Raw genomic sequence first — 16,725 nt, 5'->3', positions numbered from 1 at the left:
TGAAATGAGTATGAAATGTGTGAGAATATATACTATATGGACAAAAGTATTTGGCCAAACCTGTTGATTATTGAATTCAGTTGTTTCAATCAATCATGCCCCCTATCCCCAGTGAAGGCCAGTCTTAATGCCTCACCATACCAAGACATTTTTAACAATGCTCTGCTTCCAACTTTTCAATTCCAACATGACTGAGCCCAAAGCAGTGCTCAGTCATATTGGAATAGAAAGTAAGGACAAAGCAAGGACTATAAAGACATGGTTTGCTAAGTTTGTTGTGCAAGAACTTGACTGGCCCTAACACAGGGCCCTGACCTCAATATCGATCGAGCATCTTTGAAATGAACAGGAACAGAGATTGTGAGCCAGTCCTTCTCATCCAACATCAGTGTCTGACCTCATAAATGGTCTACTGAATGAATGGGCATGAATTCCCACAGAAACACTCCAAAATCTTGTAAACAGCTTTCCAAGAAGTGTGGAAGCTGTTATATCTGTAAAAAGGGGAAGAACTATACGTTTGTCCATATAGTGCATGAATAATAATAAAAAAGGATCAGACTGCGAAAAATAGTGACCCAAATAATAAACCATGAAGTGCTAATCTTTAGTCGTTAATATAGTTGGTTTAGATGGTGAGTTTGTTTACTGTGTAATCATCATTCTGAGATCTATGTGTCTTATGTGTTGTAGGATCATCATATGCCGTATGGATTATTCGAGTTTGCCATCGATATGCAGTTTCTTGTAGTAGAAGACAGTGGAGATGAGCAGATGCATATAGATTTAGATTTTTGGCATGACAAGTAGCTTTTAGATTAATTACTTTATAGTGTTTTATAATTATTATTATAATATTTTGTATTAAAATATTTATCAATTATTGTTGTTCTTGTGTTTATTTATTGTTTTTATTAGTCTGCAGTTTTGAAGTATGGGTGTTTCTGTGTAGCTTTGGCAGTATGCTTAGGACACTCATAAATTTTGGATTAACATTAACATTAATGGTAATGGTAATCACAACGTACCATCCATTCAATTTTATCATATCATATTAAAAAGCATTAGGTGGCACGATGGCATAGTGGTTAGCACTGTGTTTCTGCATGTCGAGGGTTCGAGTCCCACCTCGGGTCTGTGTGGAGTTTGCATGTTCTCTCTGTGCTTGGTGGGTTTCCTCTGTGTACTCCGGTTTCCTCCCATAATCCAAAGACATGTAGATTATGCCAACTGGCATTTGCATATTGCCCATAGTGTTGTGAAAGAGTGTGTGTTCTTGTGTGCCCTGCAATATATTGGCAGCCTATCCAGGGTGTACACTCTCTTGTGCCCCACACATTTATAGGGACCAAAACCATTTACTTTTAAGATGATATGAAGAAAAAGAAAAAAAGTGACCGACATGTGATTTAAGGGAAAACAGGAATAGCGAAATGTATTCAGTTTATTGTTGATTAAATAATGGATTTAATGCTGTTGCTGTAGTTGCTGCTTATCAATATCAATACTGTCATTTCTCACATAATGCACAGTTTATGACTTAAGACAATGGATCGGTTTATGACACCATAAATTAAAACACCACCCCCAAAACACAATAAATACTGTATATTTATATTAAAATATCGGTCATGTGTTTCTAACTCTGGTACTAATTTATTGGTCAGTGCTGCATTTATTCTTTTGTGTGTGAAATTAGAAAGGTTGTGTGCTGATGTTACAGTGGGACATTGCTTTTACAGTTAAAACATTTAAAATGGTGCTTAAGGCGAACATTGCAAATGTAAGCGATAACAATCAGGTTTTGCTGTAAGCTTTTTTTTTTCCCTCACTCACAATCTTATTAATATTAATGAGAAATCCAAACAGAAATAAAAATTAAACGTTGCTACAGACACAAGACTCAAAGTTTACAGAACGCAATGCATCTATACAAAGCTATTGCACTGAGTTAAGAGAGAGACGAGACTTGGCGAGATGATGTCCTCGCTGGTGTTAACTGTGATACTAGCATGATAGCTGAGCCCTTTGGAAGCAGATCTGTTTTGTGTACAGGATAAGAGAGAGCCAGACATATTGAAGTACTACAGTTGGAGCGCTCTTTATGTTAGAAATAAGGTATTTGCACATTAACACTATCAGTGGGTCGTCTCATTGCATTGCGGTTAATGTAGGAGAATGAAAAGTCAATCCAGAATTTCATTGCTAAAATAAATCCATTGAGATTATGTAAATTATAAGGATTATATGTGCACATCAATCAAGGTGGATTTCTCCAATTTAAAATGCTAAATGTGATTTTAAATAATTAACTAATAATAAATAGTTTCTGGAGAATTTCTGGCCTGATTACATCACTCTGTTTAACTGGAACACTTTATAGAAAAGAACTACGTTTCTAGTAAGTCCAGGTCTAAGACATGGATTCCAAAGAAAACATCAAATCTCCATTGTTTTCAATTACACCCTTTCAGAATCCTTTTCAGAGTCTCAGATAATCATATTTACAGATTTAAAACATGATGTACTTCCGGTCTGGAATGCAAAGTTAAAAATATAAATAAGGATCATTTGTTTGTTTCATTCTCTATAAAATATTTACATGTACAACAATTTAAAATAGGATTTCTGGAGCGCGGTGAGGTAGAGATATTCTGTTTCAAAATATGATGATGTTGTAAAACAGTTTTTTCGAATATTTTAAGACAAAATAATTGCAATAATCCAGATACTACGCATGGATCTATGTAAGAAAGAAATCTTCCAAAATAAAATAAATAGAATGAAAGTTAAAGTGTAAAGCTGGATACTGGCAGTGATGTATTAAGGGGAAGCCATACTGATCCATGCTTTTCCCAGGCTACCATTTCTACAATGTCCTTGCATCCATTTGTTGCATACTGGTCTGCTTTGGGGTTTTCCAAAAGCAAACTGCTAGAATTTTGAGGCACAAAAATTTAACTTTTGGCAAAGAGTGCTTTTTTTTTTTTTTTTACGCCCTTATTAATACAAAACTCAAGCAAGATGGCAGATGAGGCATGAGACCTGTGTTCCCAGTCACTGCCTGGTGATCCAGCACAAAGTCCAGCAGGTAATCTTGTCTCTCAGTACTCCACTGTCACTGCTTTGGTTCGGAGATATTCATGAAGAGCTTCTTCACCTATAAAACAGACAAAAACACTCATAAGCTCATCATAATATAAGAAATACAAGCTAACTCTTAATTTTTTTTTATACTACAGTGCTGTTAAATTGTTGAATGTGATTGGTCAATTAATTGGTTAATAAATTTTTTATCATAGAAGTTCAGATTACTCTCCCAGAACATATCAGGATTCATTTCAGCTTACCAAGATCCTTTCCGAAACCAGACTGCTTGAATCCTCCGAACGGTGCGGCCACATCTGTCTTGTTGTAAGTGTTAACGAACACAGTTCCTGCTTCCAGCCTCTCACTAACGTACATGGCTTTGTTTATGTCGCGTGTAAAGACTCCAGAAGCAAGGCCAAACTCTGTGTCATTCGCTCTGCTCAATACTCCCTCTATATCACTGGGAGAGAACAGGTTGATAGGCACAGATGTTTATACAAGCTTCAAAAAGTTTTTCTGCTGAGCGATTTTGTTATTTTTCTACTCGATAACTAACTTACCCATCTTTAAATTTAGACACCACCATGACTGGGCCAAAAGATTCCTCTTTAGCGATGAACATGTGATCCTCTACGTCTGTGAAGACTGTAGGCTCCATGAAAAATCCTGCACAGATATACACCGTTTTTTCTCATTTTAAATTAAAAAAAAAATGTAAAGACTGCAAATTTCTAAGCACTTCATGTGCTTTTTTTTTTAAAGTAGTGACTTTCTAATTGGCTCATTAATTAGTCATTAACTAGTTTTAACTAGTCTAAAGTTTTAAAAAACTTTTTTAGTCTTTTTAATTCAGTGTTCGTCGGCTACTTAGTTTGGTTAAATTTTAAACACAAAGACAAAAAATAGCTAGAGCTGGAAGCATCCAGGTGAAACTTTAATTCACTCACCCACTTTGCTTCTATGATTTAAGAATATGTTGATGGAAAAAAATCATCTTTGCCTAGTGTGAGCCTGAAGAACACTCACTCATCTATACCGCTTTACCGTCGATTTGTCACTGATTATGTGAAAGCAACCTAAATGGCGTAAACATTTTCTTGGATGTGCAAAGGCTTACCAGGCCTGTCCACCTGTTTTCCCCCGTATATGAGAGTGGCGCCCTCCTTCACGCCAATCTCACAGTATTCCAGCAACTTGTCGAGGTGAGCCTTGTGGTTCTGTGGGCCGTGATCTGTAGAGCGATCCAGAGGATCTCCAATCTTCATTTTCTTAATCTCCTCAACCTGTGCACGACAATGGATTCAGTAAATCACCTTTTGGTTTCTTCGTTAAATAATCTTTTTTCCTGAAAACAACAGACAGAAATTAAATGTGTTTCTGGAAAATTCATGTCATCAAGCTTAAACCCACCACTCGCCGGATGAACTCATCGTGAATGGACTCCTCGACGAACAGTCTGCCTGCAGCAATGCAGTTCTCTCCCTTGTTGAAGTACACAGAGCTCATACCCTACACAAACACACCATATTAGATAAACCTGAGATTTCCATTTCACAGTAGTCTCAATCTCTGTGTGATTCCTGTCTCTCACCATCCTCACAGCCTTGTCAAGGTCACAGTCGCTAAAGATAATAAGAGGGGATTTCCCACCCAGCTCCAACGAGACCTTCTTCAAATTACTGAGTGCACAACTGCAGGAGGAAATGATAATATGTTTACAAGGGGAACTTAATATCATCACACAGAGCTATAAGCATTGTAAAAAAATATATATATATCGACTGTATAAACTGTATGGTGGTTGTTGGCCCCAGATCTGTTTAGGTCAGGCAAAAATGTTTTCAGTCTTCAGCTGTCTAGTTTGAGTGAGCCTGTGCCCACCGTAGCCTCAGATTCCTGCTCTTGCCCTTTAGAAGCAGAACCTGATGTGGTCTTCAGCAATTGTAGCTCAAACATCTTAACGTTTGGAAATGCTTTTCTTCTCACCACAGTTGTGAAAATGTGGTTGTTTGAGTCACAATAGACTTCCTCTCAGCTCAAACTAGTCTGATCATTCTCATGTGACATCTTCAGTCAACATGGTCTCTCTTGAAGAATTGCTGCTAAACAGATTTTTTGCAGCAGTGTGTATTCACTGTGACAGCTCCATGTCAAACCCCTATCACAGTTAAAATCACACTTTCTCCTATTGTGATATTTTATGTAAAACAAAACTGATGATGAAAACTTGAATAAATGATCTCATGTACAGTATTGCACTACTTCCACGTGATTGGCTGATTGGATGACTGCTAGAATTAATAATAATGTGAGTGTTCCTATTAAAGTGGTTGAAAATGTACAGATGTTTCATTTACCTTTTCATGATTTGTTTGCCAATGGGGGTGGAGCCAGTGAAGCCCAACTTACGGATATCAGGATGATCAGATAACCTCTGTCCAACCAAACCACCTAAAGGACACATTCATCATCATCATCATCATCATCATCACTATAAGTTCAATGTTACTTTTGATTTTATAGATCAACAAAAACACAAATATTGTATATCCCTTAAAACATAATGTGCTTCTGGTCTTGGCTTGTTATATGTAAATGTTCTTGTTAAAGAACATTTACATGTAAAATGTTTCAAAACTTGGCTCATAAATTGTATCATGAGAAAGTACAGAGTAAGGGCGAACATCAATGTATTTATACCTTCATTTTTTTTCCTTGGCATTTTAAATTTATATTACTTTTTTGGCAACACATTATACATACTTTCATGCAAACCTTTCCACAGTCTACATACGTTTATAGTCATTCTTTTCTGTATAAAACAATAAGTAATCAGACAGCAGTTGAGGGAGTGATGCTGTGATTACCTGATCCTGGTATGATATTGATGACGCCTTTAGGGATGCCTGCTTTAACAGACAGCTCAGCAAACTTCAGCGCTGTCAGAGGAGTCACCTGGATGAAGAGATGCATGAAGAATATTTATCTTGTCTGTTGACTGGTTTGAAAGAGACGGTACATCAAACTGTACATCAAATCAGTCTCCAGTTTGGTAGTCTGGCCATTCCTAACCACCAGCCCATTCTCCCCTATGACACAAGCATTAACCAGTCAACCAAAGAGGATGAACAATTATGTTCCATGTACGCTGGCCTCAGATTGTTTTCAGCACATCAGGATTTAAAGTGATCTGGCAATTGAGTTTCTTTTATACCACTCGAGATCACAAGGTGCTCACATCTTGTTAGTGTCTATTTTTTGTGTGTATTACCTGTGCAGGTTTTAATACAAGTGTGTTTCCAGCTGCCAAACAAGCTGCGCTCTTCCAGGCCAGCATCATTAGAGGGTAATTCCATGGAATCACAATGGCACACACCCTGGTCCGGAATGGTGGAAAGAGTAATATAAACGTTATAGACTGCTACAATTCATTATTTTCTGTTCGTTTTGTTTTTTTCCAACACAAATATCTACACTCACCCTAGAGGTTCTTTCTTAGTGAAGGTCAGGTTGCGGTTAGGTCGGGCCTGATTGATGGGTATTGTTGTGCCCTGTGGAAGACATCACAGAATACATGTATAAGACATGCACATATTATTACAAGCAAGACCAAAACACAGACTCTCATACGTACATAGATCTTGTCACACCAGCCAGCAAAGTATCTGAAGGTTTGGATGGACATGCCTACATGAGTCTTTAGTGCAAGGGTGTACACGGCACCTGAGTCAATGGCCTCAATAGTGGCCAACTCTTCCTGATGCTCCTCCATGAGATCAGCCAGCCTGCACATACACAGCATGTACAATTAGTGGGTAATAATGCATGGTGACTCCAATTTATTTTCGCTTCAGTTTACCAGTAAAATCAAAAGCTTTTGCGTAATTAACTCAGATTTTTTAATTGTTAAAGATATTAAAAGTTTGCTTCTTTCATTGTCCTTTCATTTGAAAAATCCATTATACAACTGAAATGATTAAGACCGTTCTTCCGAAAGAAGTTCAATGGGTTGGTGTTCTGAAGATGGAGAGTGCAATGTATTTAACATATGCCTCCAACATCTTTTATACTGAAGGTGTTCATCTGATGAGAGTGAAAACTGTTGAATAAACTCTATACCTCTCTATTTTTATTAAAGCATTCAGTGAACCTTTGTGCCCTATTGATGTGGGGGGAGTCGTCCCACCATCCATCATGATATAAATGTTAAATTGTAGGACTTAAGCGATCAGATAGAAGGATGTTGTATTGATTTGCAATCACACTTCCATCTAAGGGGACAAGTCAGGGCAAACCATACAAGCAAACCAAAAAAATGTCCCCAAAGCATTAAAGAGCAGCTGAGTTTCTTTTTTTTTTAAATGTGTCAGCTGTCTGTACAAAAATCTTTACGAGGACCACTATTTCAGATGAAGTGATGGCGAATCATTTACTTGTAAAGCAGCTGGCCACGGTCACGTGGGTTCATCCTGCCCCATGGGCCTGTCTCAAACGCCTCTTTAGCTGCAGCCACTGCTTTGTCTACATCAGCAACGGAGGAAAACGCCACCTTACAGATCACCTACAGGACAAGATTAAAAAAACAAAGTCAGAGGTCAGACTGAGTATAAGAATATATGCAAGTGCATCATACAATATGAGTGTGACCTACCGAGCCATCAGTGGGGTTTACAGTGTTGTACGTCTTCCCGTTCTCAGCATCTTCAAACCGGCCGTTGATGAAACACTGGTGGGGCATCTTCAGCCTCATGTCATTAATGTCTTTTGTTGCCTGGAAATGGCAAATAATACAACATGTAACTTTCTTACCAGTATGAGTATGTCATATTTGAGAATCAGGATAAAGGTTAACGATGGACTGTTAGTGTGTTTAAAGCTTACATAACTGACGACCAGCTCTTCCTCCTGGTCCTCCCCTCTCAATCGCCGTACAAACACCTGGATAAACTCCTGGAACGAAGTAGCCATGTAGACATCCTCAGTCTGCAGCTGTACGCCTCCACACTTCTGCTTGATCTCCTCCACCAGTCTGCCACACACAAACCATAAAATACGATGTTATAGTGTTTTTAACTGCTTCCCAAAAAACGATATTCATATCTGTATATTCAAATGATATACAGTGAGAGTTAAACTATAAATATGTTTAACTATGAATATGATAATAAATGTAAACAATGTGCAGAACAGATTACAGATTAAACATTTGTGGAGAAAGCATGTGAAAATAGCATACACACCTGACCACGTCCATAGAAGCAGCCCCAGACTTGAAGAAGTCAGTTGTATCTTCAATTACTGGCACGTTGCTTAAAATGCCCTTCCAGATCACCTAGAAGACATAAGATCCCAAAGTGATTGTGTCTGGTAATGTTTTTTTTTATCTTGTGCAAATACATAAATCTACACCACACACATACCTTTATATCCTCTGCCATCTTCTTCTCCTCCTCAGTGAGCTCTATACTGCTGGTGTCCCCTGATGAGAAGTACTTAGCAGCTGGAATCATCTTTCCATCTTCAAACTGCAGACTTTTCACCTGGAGCTACACAATCAGCCCAAAACAAATCAGATTTCATCATTTAATCAAGAATTAATTAGTTATTAGGTCTCCTAAACTTCAGAAGCATAATGCAAAAGTAAACTTTGTCATTTGAGGTAAAGCAGGAAACATCAGCCTCAAATCACACAGAAATATAATCTAAAGCTAACTAACAACAGCTTTACTCCTTATTTCTAAAACAGCGGTTTCTTTTGGCTGCACCCGTTGAGGGGTTGCCTCAGTGCATCATCCAATCCTGATGCAACCCTCCCATTGTATCCAGGCTTGGGACTGGCACTGCATGCAGTGGCTGTGTAGTATGGGGTGTGGCAGCCCACCAACCTAGAGCCTTAGCCGCCTAAACCACCACTACCCAATAACAATAATAATAATAATAATAATAATAATAATAATAATAATGATAATAATAATGATTGATAATAGCTACAATAATAAACTGTGTGCTAAAAACTGCTGTGATGAATATACAGTGAATGAAGCAGCAGATAGATTACCGTGATGTGTAATAGATCACATTTTCACAATCAGATTTGTTAAAAACATTTTTATGAATTAACTTCTTGAAGCTGTATATTGCTCAAAATTTCATGTTTTTGTTTATCTCCTCTCATTTTTCTGGATTTATTTTCTATATCCACACATACACACCCAAGGACATACCCAAGGACTAGAAACACATTTAAGCATTACAAACTGTACCATCAATGCCCTTAAGGAGGAACGATAAATATCATGTGACGAGTAAAAGCATGTTTTAGAGCAGAGCTAAGAAGGTGAAGGAATTATTTTTGCCAAATGTGTGTGTGTATGGCAGATTGTTACCGCTTTCCCATCAGAGCCGAAGAGTACAAGTCCTGAGCTGGTGATAAGGCCGGGCTGAGATGCATCCTCTACATCCAGGGGCTGACCTGAAGGAACTGGGCCACTCAGCAGTGATGATCCATACAGCGTCACTGGCTACACAACACAGACACAACAATATGTGTATTACATATAACTATGTCTTAATGTATGTATTACATATAACAAATATTGTATAAAATATATTATATAATAATGTATATATATTATATATTATACAAAAATACTGTATATTATATACAGTATAACTATATCTTATTGAATGTATTGCAATGTTATAAAAAAAAAATCTTGACAGGAGGTAGCAGTCTGTGCTTCTGGTGAGCGTACAAACCGAGTGCATTGCTAATCTCCCCCCAAAAAATCCAGTACAAAGTCTATCACATAAGATTTAAATAAAACAATGTGCAGAAACACCGTGCAAAATACAGTTTCTTATCTGAAGAAAAAAATACCCATTCACCAAGGGCAAGTGATCTCTGCTATTCTGACTGTAGGGTTTGCCTAATAAATGAAGTTACTATATTTAAACAGGTATATACTATACATGGTCATAGGTAACGGTTACTTATCTGCACTGCTAAAACTGCTTTGATTATCTTCAACTGTTCCTAATCATGCTTTTACAACTTGGTGAATGGAGCTTGCTGTGATACAGGACAGACTGCAGACAGGTTTAAGTGATATAGATAAGCTCAGGTTTTCCCAGACTGCTACACCGGATGTGTAAGTGGGTGTATAAATGTATTTGGATTAACACCTGCAGTAGAGTATACTGAGTCTACACACCTGCCCATCAATGATAGTCCAGGCTCCAGGAACTTTATCATGTCCACGAATCCAGTTGTGAATAACAGAAGCTGGCTGAGCCATGTTCACCTAGAAAGAGGAAAGGGGGAGGGAGGGGGGGGGGGCAGCAATGGGGGTGGGGAGAGGTTAAACGAGTTGAAAATGACCCTATGCACCTGTTACTTATTTTAGCTTCTAGTAGTACAGTGGCAGCTGACAGCAGAGTGACATTCCAGACGTCAATCTCTGAACTACAGAAACCCAGTGGTATTTCTGAACCTCTTCTCTACTCATTCCCCTTCTCTCTTTTTTCTATGCACACATTTCTTGCAATGGCAGACAACTTTCAGGCTTGTATCTGAACTAGCGTGTGGAAAAGTAAACACATTTATGACAAGGTCATTGGTCACGACTTATGCAACATCCTTGGCAGTGCCAGCACCCAAATTTCCTGGCAGCAATGATAGCAATGCTGGCAAATCAAGGAAAACATCATACTCATTCATGCACAGGTTTAAATTCTCCTTAATTACTGGACTTGCCAAAGTGTAGGTGTACAAAAAGAAGAGGAGTGACGTAAAAAAGGGTTTCATTTTTCTTTCTGAAGTCATCTCTATAAATCTAAAGCACGATTTTGCTGAGTTGCTGTAATCGTATATCAGATAGTAATTGATAGTAAATATATTTTTATTGGAGTATCTGTATCATTAGCCACTTGGTAATCCATTAAGAACATATCTGTAAATAGTTCTGTTCACTTCTGATGTTGTGATTTGTAATTCGTTGAATTATAGTCAGCATACCAGTCTGTCTGTATCTTCAACAGGGAATTTATAGCCAGTTTTTTGAACTAATAATTTATCATATCTGTGTATTTTTATCCTATAAAAATTATGTAGCCTATGGGTCAGTACAGGTCTGCTGGTACTAACAAATGTTTTTGGTTGAACATTTTAAACCTGTTTATACTCACCATTACAACTGCTTGATTTGCATTACAAAAAAATGTGTTCTCACCAAAATCGTTAATATTTTTGCTCAAAGCAACTACAAAATGCAAATACATTATATTAAAAGGAACGCCAAGGCAGCTATAAAACTGAGAACTGAAACGGATACTAGACAGCTTCAGCTCTGTGCCTGCCTGTGAGTAAATGCACTTACTTTGGCATTGGATTTCTTTTGAATGCCTTCGTAGCTCGCTCCCTCCTCCGACTGTGGAATCCTGGGAGCTTTGCCATCTGCAACAAGTTGCACTGCCTCCACCTGTTGAAATCAGTATGTTTAAAATCTTCTGTCTATGTGACAATTCCACTCGTCTACAGTAAATGCAATATTGTACATTGACCACTTTACCATAGCTTTGATTCCCTCTGGGAAGAGGAATCGGTTGTACAGTGTGTCCACGGTGTCATTGGGTTCCACTGGACAGTCTTTCTGCAGCAGGATGGGACCAGTATCCAAACCATCATCAGCCCAGAATATAGAAAAGCCGGCTTTTTTATCCCCCTCAATCAGAGTCCTGCACATACAAGAGTCTCCTTTATGTAAAACTACTGTATATGCACTCACAGTAAATCAACACATTTCAGTCCTTAATCTAGTAAAATAATTACAAGCAGTTACATACAGTGATGGTTTACCTTTTTGTATGCTATAAAGTTAATAAAACACACACACACACACACAGGCAAAGAAGCGGATGTCCTGTACCAGTTAATGGCAGAAGCTCCTCTGTGTCTGGGTAGGAGAGACGGGTGGTAGATGATGGAGCCGTGCTTTGGATGGTCGATCACATTCATAGGAATGAACTGGGTACAGAAGGGCAAGACATTGAGTTCAGCGCCCACGGCCTTGTAGGCGTCCACTACGTCGGAGATTGGTTTCCCCTTCACCCTCCAGCGCGGGAACTTAAACACCGGTGTGCCGTCTTTTTCGGCTGCCACAGCTGACAAACAGGTTCAACAAACAGTATTAGTTCACTCTGCAGAGTGTCAGATAAGGACACACACTGTTGCTGTCTGATAACAGAGAGAAAACTGTCAGGTTAACTCCCTATAACTGAGTTTTCCTGGAAATAAAGTTTGTTTGGTAAGACTTAGCAAGCTTATGTAAGTACTTACTTACTAACTGGTCCACTTAAGTATGATAAATTATATATTTTATTATTATGTTTTTAATATCTACTTATTTGTTTTATTGTTTGTTTAATACAAGGTCACATAATGTCGTGAAACAACCATAAAACATTTTCCCTATCTATTCCTTTTCCATTACCAGTTCCTGTTATATAAATAGTTATCTTTTATTTTTTCCCCAAGTTATTAAGCCAAAAAAAAAAATTCATCAATATGAACAAGCCTTTCGTTGTGAAGACTTGGCTGTCAAGTTGCAGCTTTACCATTGCCTATTATGAAGTTCTGACACTGAAGACTCCTTTAATAACTACTAAACAAACACCTCCTTACTAAAACCTCTAAATGTTTTGTTTAAAAACTAAAAACAGTTTATTGTTGTACTTCAATTACTGTATGTTAGTGGATTTTGTAGAATTCATTTTAGGATTATTTTAATCCTAATTAATTTAAATTTAGTTATTTGTCACATGTAAAGTATGTTACTTAGTATTTACTATGAATTATTTAGCCATTACAACAAACTATTCGTTAAAGATGTATAGTTTCAGCAGTGAGGAGTGGAAGCCAGGACACAAATATGTCAATGATTACATCATCTTAGCAAGAAGGTTTTAGACTTTAGTTCACACCTGAGCGCACTTGAGCACTGCAGGGAATTTTATTACACCCTGAGCAACCGCTGTGTCAACATTCTCTGCATTTCAACTCCAGTTTGCATTCATGCATGAGCAGCAAACTGCCAGGACGTTTGTATTCATAAGGTGTATGAAAGAGGGTTAGAGAATGTTTTGGTGTTTAAGATCATAAGACATCTTTATATAAAAGCATCTTAAACTATATTCTTCAGTAATTACAATTAATTATATAGTAGTTATACAAATTTTATTTAAAGAGAATATAGATGTGGGGAATGTAATTAGGACAGTAAATATGTGTTTGTGTGATTTGTATGATTGACTATTAAAGCTTTTTCCTGCCCCTTTACAAAACAATGAGCTCCTTATAGTCAAGACCAGCTGGCTAAACACTTCCCTGACACCACTGACACCAACCTGCTTAAACGTAATACTCACTCCCATTTTCCTTTTCTATATGAATGCCTGAGGAACAGTGTCTAGTTTAAATACACACAGGGTTAAACTTCGAATATTGTACTGTGCAAAAATCTTTGTGCAAAATTTTTTATTTTTAAATAATCAGACTTTCTTGTATTTTAATGTAGGCTTGAGGTATAATTCTCCAGGATTCGTGAATTAGTTGTTTGTCTCTCATTTTCAGTCCAGTCCCTGAGCAGTTTCAGAAGAATGTTTTTTGTTTGTTAAACCACCCTGAATCATTCAAGCATAAAACACATCTAACTGAAGGCATAAACCAGTGAGAAACAAGTGCAAATGATATTTAAACTGGCATTTAGTATACTGGTGATGCTGAACGCTGAGTGGTTGGAAAAGACGAGAGGGGAAATTAGGTTGCTGCTGAAGTTATTACATACACAACCAATTTTTAAGTTGTATCTTTGTATCATATTTTTAATTAGTGTGTAGACACTAAGATTATCTAAATTATCCTTATCAATTATAATACATAATTATATGATTAAACTAAGGCTACTATTAGGATATTATTTCATAAAATGCTATTAATTTTTTTTTACTGAAATATTTAAATAAGTAAATAAAGTTCCTATCTCATGCACAAGGAAAGCCTGAGAGTATTAACGGTGTGCTGTAAAAGCGAGTATGCCCCGCCCCCTCAAGCTGTCACTCACCTAGCGGGTCTGCCTTGCCATCTTTATCCGGGACAGTGAACACGCCCACTACTTTATGACCTTGCTTCCGGAGGCTGGTGTACACTTCCTGTCCAAACAAGCTCTGACCAATCAGCGCTAGCCTTAGCTTATTTTGCCAGCATGCCTGTGTGTAGAATTAGATGACTAGTAAAAAATAAATCAAGGACAAGATAGTATTAATCAAAAAAAAAAAAAAAAACAACATTTGCTGAGTATTGTAACGTAAAGCTGACTTTGTTTTTCTGTCTTTTACCAGCAGCGTAGTCAAAAGAAATGTGCACTATACATTATATGGATGGGTTATAGCGGTGTAAAGCTTTTTTAGTGCACCCTTCTACCTATCTATCTATCTCTCTCTCTCTCTCTCTCTCTATATATATATATATATATATATATATATATATATATAATGATTGTATAGCTGCATACAACACAATCACATGTAGACGAAATTACTTCCAAGATACAGTGGGATGTAACAGCTTGTAGATTCAGTCAACGTCACTGTTGCACTCATCGAATAGAAAAAAATGCAACTTATTTATAAATAACGCTTTTGCATGTCTTTAGTAATGTGAGATGCAGTTCCATTTCCCCTAACACTTGCTGATGCAACTCAATGCATGTATTTCTGATGGGAAGTCCAGAGCGAGAGAGAGAGAGAGAGAGAGCGTTTTCTTTCACATTTAAAATGTTTATAAATACAGATTGATGTTAATTATAATGTAATACATTTTCTATACTTGATTTGGCAACAATGTATTTTTTTTTTTTACTTTCATGCCAATTAAGCCCTTCTGAACTGAGATAGAGACAGAGAGAGCAACGTGGCCAGTGGGAACATTGTACAGCTCTACAGGACACACCAAGACAGAAAAGCCACTACAGACATGCATTGCACAGATTAATGGTAATACACCAGCTCGTTGCACGTACTGTACTGCGTCTAATATCTTCAACAGCACCCCGAGTAATACAAAGCATTCAAGATTGCAACTGTCCCTAAATTTTCCATTAATGCAGGATTTTTATGTTAGCCCTATATTTCATTCCTGCTGCACATTTTTCATTCATTGCAACCCAGCAGCAATAAAGCGAGCAATCGTTACTCACGGAGGACGTGGAAAATTTCCTAACGACCGTGCTAACCGTCCACAGCATGGCGACAATGTAACGATTTATTTATTTTATTTTTTTATTTGTGCAGCAAAATAATAACGTAGACCGCGGGCGCACACCTGCTCACTAGCGTGTGTATTTGTACGCGAGCGGCTCACACTCGCCTCGGCTAGTTTATATTAAGGATGGGCGGATCGATACCAGAGTATGGATACTTCCAGTCCTATTGGTAGTTCAGTTTTGGGAATACATCTTCAGACTACGCATATATACTTATGAATAAATAACTGCTATCATGCACCGTCTTTAATAAAAGTTAATATGAATTTTATATTAATCGTTATTGCTTTAAAGTGGTGTTTAGTACAGGAACTACTTTTCCTTCCCCAAAGCTTACAGCCAGGCAGTAGTCAGGCATGCAGAGAAACCGATTCTGCCAGTTAGTCGCACAATAACAGGACGCAAATCGAGAAACTCTCTGAGCTATTCCACTCTCAATGAAGTAAAATGTGACATATGTCCAAATGCAGTTAGGTATTGTGGCAAGACCTGGTGAAAAATTGCCCCACAGAAGAGCATGTGGGTCATTCTACAAAAATGGGAGAAAGTGCTGTCACTTAGTTTTGTTAATGCCAAAATGACCTGTATACACTAAAGTATTGGGACTGAAGTATTTGGCCAAACCTGCAAAGATATTGTATCCAAATACACACAGTTTACACACAGTATACCCTTTACAGCTATAACAGCTTCCACACTTCTTTGAAGGCTGTCCACAAGATTTTGGAGTGTTTCTGTAAGAATTCCAGGTCATCCCAAAGGTGGTCGATGGAGTTATCATAATAAGGAACCGCAGAGTTCCAGCAGGTAAACTGCCATTAAAAAAAAATTTTGGCAAGTGAAAATTAACTGTTTGTTTAAACATGAAAATCTGTTTCATGATGTGATCATTTAAGTATGACAAATAATACACATAAAAAAAATCACATTCACATCACTGTATTATGAAGGTATGCTGTAATAAGTTATTTTATGATTAAAACAAAGTTTTTGTGTTTTTATCTTGTTTATCTAAAATAAAAAAAAACTATGACACATTTATGAATTCTTGAAGGTGTTTATTGTCTTCAGGTGAGACATTTTTTCCCCTTTACATTAGTGTAGACAAACATTTCAAATAATATTTTAAAAATCTTTTTGGATTTCTTAACTATAAATAAGTAAATTATAATTATAGAGTGCATCTCAAAGATTCAAGATTATAAATTAGAATAGCAAGTTTTTGTATCTTAATTTAAAAAGTGGAACTCATTCTAAATTTATAACATGTTAAGTCAACAAATTACAGCATCAACGTGACGATCAGCCTGCTGAA

The 16,725-nt window shown here is 37.3% G+C and overlaps 1 protein-coding gene across 1 annotated transcript; it reads right to left on the bottom strand.

Annotated features, from left to right (window-relative positions):
- Positions 1-1,432: 1,432 nt before the first annotated feature.
- Positions 1,433-15,424, bottom strand: aldh1l2 (aldehyde dehydrogenase 1 family, member L2). Its single transcript, XM_053508804.1, has 23 exons — positions 15,345-15,424; positions 14,211-14,355; positions 12,018-12,252; positions 11,661-11,826; positions 11,469-11,570; positions 10,305-10,394; positions 9,477-9,611; positions 8,511-8,636; positions 8,331-8,422; positions 7,972-8,119; positions 7,742-7,861; positions 7,524-7,651; positions 6,725-6,875; positions 6,571-6,641; positions 6,362-6,467; positions 5,958-6,045; positions 5,448-5,541; positions 4,682-4,781; positions 4,501-4,599; positions 4,208-4,373; positions 3,651-3,756; positions 3,351-3,550; positions 1,433-3,160 (listed from the first exon to the last, which is right to left on the bottom strand). Exons 1-23 carry the CDS (start codon positions 15,390-15,392, stop codon positions 3,105-3,107), a joined length of 2,772 nt encoding a protein of 923 aa, XP_053364779.1. The 5' UTR covers positions 15,393-15,424; the 3' UTR covers positions 1,433-3,104.
- Between the last annotated feature and the right edge of the window lie 1,301 nt (positions 15,425-16,725).

Source organism: Clarias gariepinus, chromosome 12 (assembly GCF_024256425.1).
Source record: "Clarias gariepinus isolate MV-2021 ecotype Netherlands chromosome 12, CGAR_prim_01v2, whole genome shotgun sequence".
NCBI classification, from domain to species: Eukaryota; Metazoa; Chordata; class Actinopteri; order Siluriformes; family Clariidae; genus Clarias; species Clarias gariepinus.
The sequence above is the reverse complement of the archived record's forward strand: the minus strand, read 5'-3'. Positions and strand labels throughout refer to the sequence as shown.

What these genes read in the sequence shown, in the direction of transcription:
- aldh1l2 (XM_053508804.1), bottom strand. Translation starts at nt 15,392, where the DNA reads ATGCTGTGGACGGTTAGCACGGTCGTTAGGAAATTTTCCACGTCCTCC. An exon ending in AAAAGAAATCCAATGCCAAA is followed by an intron (nt 10,395 to 11,468) that starts GTAAGTGCATTT and finishes TCCTCTTTCTAG; the next exon opens with GTGAACATGGCTCAGCCAGC. An exon ending in CAATATCATACCAGGATCAG is followed by an intron (nt 5,542 to 5,957) that starts GTAATCACAGCA and finishes TGTGTCCTTTAG; the next exon opens with GTGGTTTGGTTGGACAGAGG.